The following is a 4,365-nucleotide window of genomic DNA, read 5'->3' as shown; positions in this document are numbered from 1 at the left end:
CCGCAGGGGAGGGGGGGCCCCAGCCCCAGGCAGGCCCGCGGGTATCTTCACTCGACACCCCGCAGGGTAGGCACCGGAGCCCGCGGCCGCGCCGCCGCCCCCAGCCCCGGCAGTCACCGGGCCGCCCTCCTCACTGCCGGCCTCGGCCGCCATCATGTTGAAGCCCGCTCTTCTCGGCCCTACCCTGCCCGCCCGGGAGCCCCGGGGGCCACGAGGCCCGGGCTCCGCGCGGCCCCACCCAGGCGCGTCCCCCCTTCAGCTCCCCAGGCGGAGGAAACAACAACAAAAGGAGAGAGCCCGCTGCCGCGCCCCCTCCTCGGGCCACAGCCCAGGCTCCGGAGCTGCCTGGGTTACGGGAAGCCAAGTGGGCAAAAAACCCAACGCCTGCACAAACGCCGCCCAAACCTCACCTTACACACCCACACGCACGCACACACACACACACATGCACAGAGGCGAAAAACTTCCTGGCTGCACGAAAGAGGAAGGGAAGCACGGGGGAAGCAGCTAAAGCGCCTGGCGCTCCTTCAGCCACCGCCACCGCTTCTTCACCACCCCAGTTCCGGCCACCCCCACCGCAGCCACCGCCGGTGCCTCTGCTCGGGACAGGGCCACTGCAGCCGCTTCATCCTCCACCAGGCTGGGATGGGAGGAGTGGGAGCCGAGGGGGCGGGGCAGTGCGGAAACCGACTGAACTGCTCACTACCTGGAGCTCAGGCAGTGAAACCCGAGAGAAAGGAGGGCGGGGCAGGCGAGGAGGGGCAGGGGAGGAAGGGCGGAGGAGCGAGCGGCCGGCTTCTGCGCAGGCGCGCTCCCGGCGCGTGGGCGGGGGGCCGGCCCTGGAGGGAGGAAAGGGAAGAATCGGGAGGGAAGGAAGCGGCGAGCGCGCGCCGGGCAGTGCTTTTTTCCTGCCTCAGCCGGCTTTGTTGGAAGGGCCGGCGCTGGGGTGTAGGTACTTGGACACGCGGCGGCTGGGCGCCGTGAGGACCGGAGGGATGAGGGACCGGGGCGGGGGAGAGGAAGGAAGGAAGGGGGAAGGAGATGCCTGAAAAGACGGTCCTAGACGGCGACCCGGAAACCAGAAAGCTGAGGGGAGGGATGGGGACTTCAGGGCAGAGCAAGACCGCACGGTATTACCATTTCCTTCATTTTCGTTGCATGGCATAAATCAGTATGTTACTATAATGGCTAAAGGGAAAAGCAGATTTTGGAACTGAGGAAACGAAAGGGATAAAGAGACGTGGTTAGGTCAGAGAATTTGGGTAGTAGTAGTTGCGAAGTCAGATTCCTACGACTAACTCATATAGTTTGTTATCTTCACGAGCTGACTCTCATGCACGTATTTTCCTGTACAAATGATGAGGTGTGAAAAGGAGGGAAGCCACAGGCAGCAATTACCTACACACTTTCCCTGGGTGCGCGGGACCGAAGTGCTCCTGTGGTTGGACAGGGCACCCCAAGAAGTCAGATGTCCGGAATGTCTCAGTGTGTCAGTTATATAATTAAATATAGTTTCCAAAGTTGGCAGTGAACTCAAATCTCACCCTTCATGCAGGCAAGGTTTAATATTTTATATTAAATGCAAGCTATTATATACATTCATACAGTGGAGGAATCATCCCGTTGTTTGAAATTATAGTAATTGGTAATTTGGCCTTTTGGAGTCATACATTGTTCTTTTAAATTCTACCAGGAGGGATCTTACATGAATACCCTTGAATATTGGTCTTCGAGATGACCATTTTCTCTACTGAGGATGACCAAATGAAAATACCAGTATATTGAAGCTGACAGGGAATGTACTAGAAAGCCAGAAAAAAAGGAAAGGACCCCTAAAAGAGGTGGCAAGACATTTCCTTTGTAAGTTTGCTTGTACTTACTTACCAAATTGATGTAAAAAAAATTTAGTCCTGAGGACTCCATTGTACTTAATCTCTTTTGAGTACACTACTTGGGAAAGTGAAGATAGAAAGAGATTGAGTTCTATGGGTGCACTCAAACCAGAAATATTCTAATAATTTTTGAGAAATGTATTATAGATCCCTAAGCCCCACCCCAGACCCTTGGAATAAGACACTGGGCAGCCAGCAGGACATGTAGTAGTTGGGATGCTGAACTCCCTCATGGCCGAGTTCTGTTGGAGTCTAAAATGTGGCATCTTAAAAGTCACAGGCACGTATACCCAAAATACCAGGAGGAAAATGGAGAAGAGGGGACTGTGGTGTGGGCATCCTCCCCGAGGGTTGATTTCTCACTTTCTGTCTCATTGTCATTTCCGTAGTGCAGGTACCTTATGGCAAAAATCTGAAAAAAATTAAAAAGTGGGCAGCCATCTGTGGTTTGACTAGCCCTCCAAGTGACTGTACACTTAAATTTGTACCAGAGTATAATATGCCTGTAAAGAAGGAGGTATGCAATACCCAAAAAATGGTTTGAAAGAGAGAATAGAAAACTATTCTTCAAGTGGGTTGGTAAGAGATTAGAGCATTAGTTTGCAAAGCTTTGTACTGTTCTAGAAAGGTTAGGCAATAAGAAAGAGCAAAATAAAGTAATAGTATAATACTAAGATAATTATGAAGTACTGCCTCTTACAGTGGTCTCCCTGAAAACAGTTTTGCCATTTTCTTTTAAACCCAGATCCCCTTCTATTCCGCCTGAAGGTCAAGATGAGGCTCCCAACTCTAATTGCAGAATTAGCTCCTCCATTTTTGGAAATTCTTTAGCATTTAAAGATGCATGTTTAATATAGTCTAACCCTTATTATATATCGAGTTACATTGTTTTCTACTTATTTTTAAATCTGTGTATCTACAGAATTGCTACACATATAACCTGTGGATAATTCCATTACCTAGTCCAATTCTAGGCATCCTCAACACACTACTTTGAACAGATCTCCATCTTCTAAACAGTACTGGATTAGATCAGCTCACATCTTTGGAAATCAATTCCTCAGCTAGTAAGAAGGATTTATGTCTATTTGTAAATCAACCTAGTATCAGTATCTTACCTAATATCAATATCTTAACCTAGTTTTTGTTTAATCTTAAAGTTGGTACTGCTCTTTACATCCCAAGAGATTACCACATATTTTTAATACTTAAAAATACTTTATATATTCCCATTATTTGACAAATCTTAGGCTTTAATTTATAATATTACTTTTGTACTTCCTTAATTAGAAATGAATCTTTTACCTGTGATGATTTTTTAAATTTTTTCAAAAGGGTCTAATGTGTTTTCTTCCTTTATTTTTTCTACTACCTTTCTCTTTATACTCCACTTTCTATCTACTTTTTTATAATTTTGTATTCTCCTTTTCCATGAAGTTTTATGAGTCAAAAACTGAGAACAAGTAAAAAATCAAAACAGAACACTGGAAAGAGGCACTACATGGATACTCCAAGAATTGGTGTTAGGAATGGTCTTATGTAAGAGTTAACAAAGGTAAGTAAACAGTTAAATTCACAGATAATATTATACAGGGAGACACTAAAAAACAGAACAACATAATGACCAAAAGAAAAATTAAAAACCACTATTACCTTTAGCAAAATCATTGTGTCTGTGATTTTAGAAAAGATTTCAGATAGCAAAACACAATTGGATCTTCATATCCCTGGGTTCCACGTCCATGTATTCAGCCAACCATGGATGTTGCCAGGCTGTACCAGTGGTTATGAAATGAAGCAAGAGATAGTTCCCCAAAACAAACTTGTTGAGACCAGCAGATGGCTTAGTGGTTAAGGTGCAGGATTCCCATGTGACCGACTTCAGTTTGAGTCCCAGACTGGGTAGCTTGAAACTCACACTGGGCTTATGTGTGTGCATGTCCAAAATCCATAGTGGAGATGAGGAGAAGGGATTACAACATGGCCATCCCCCCAGAGGAGGAAGGACAGTGATTTCTTGTTTTCTGTCTCTCTGTCTCTCCCTATTTCTCCAGTGAGCACACACACCCTATAGCAAAAATCTCTAAAAAAAAAATAAGTTTAACAAGTTTATATACTTATAAATCTTATATTAATGTAACAGATAAGTAATCTATAGATACTTCAAAGTATATTGGAGGTTGTGCACTGTATATGCAAATACCATGCCATTTTGTATAAGGACTTGAGCATTGTGGATTTTGATATCTACAGGATCCTGAAACCAATCCCCCAGAGGTGCCCAGGGATGATTATATAGTATTTAGCAAAGACTAAATAATAAAACATACTGCGCAAAGATTTGTGGATGAAAAGAAACCATTTTAAAACTTAATTTAAGAACATAAAAACAGGGCTGGCAGGTGTTACGGTGATTAAAGGCATTGGATTCCCACATGGCTGACTGCAGTTTAAGTCCTGGACCTGCCAACTT

At 45.4% G+C, this 4,365-nt stretch overlaps 1 protein-coding gene and 1 long non-coding RNA gene across 3 annotated transcripts in view; one reads left to right on the top strand and one right to left on the bottom strand.

Annotated features, from left to right (window-relative positions):
• Window positions 1–729, bottom strand: part of RASA1 (RAS p21 protein activator 1) — a gene marked incomplete in the record, with an annotated part of 120,605 nt that extends 119,876 nt beyond the window's left edge. Inside the window, 1 exon segment of the mRNA XM_014583926.2 lies at window positions 36–729. Coding sequence (XP_014439412.1) covers window positions 36–156 — 121 coding nt within the window.
• A 274-nt stretch (window positions 730–1,003) lies between these two features.
• LOC102492570 (uncharacterized) overlaps window positions 1,004–4,365 on the top strand; it is a 5,259-nt gene continuing 1,897 nt past the window's right edge. The window contains exons 1-4 of one of the 2 annotated variants that reach the window (XR_003547766.1): window positions 1,004–1,130; window positions 1,694–1,860; window positions 2,815–2,959; window positions 3,330–3,447. This is a non-coding gene — a long non-coding RNA (uncharacterized LOC102492570). Of the gene's footprint in view, window positions 1,861–2,814; window positions 2,960–3,329; window positions 3,448–4,365 lie in introns of both variants that reach the window. The other variant, XR_337282.3, reaches the window with a different exon arrangement.

Source organism: Tupaia chinensis, unplaced genomic scaffold (assembly GCF_000334495.1).
Source record: "Tupaia chinensis unplaced genomic scaffold, TupChi_1.0 Scaffold145147_1, whole genome shotgun sequence".
NCBI lineage: Eukaryota > Metazoa > Chordata > Mammalia > Scandentia > Tupaiidae > Tupaia > Tupaia belangeri.
This window is presented reverse-complemented; position numbering and strand designations above follow the sequence as displayed.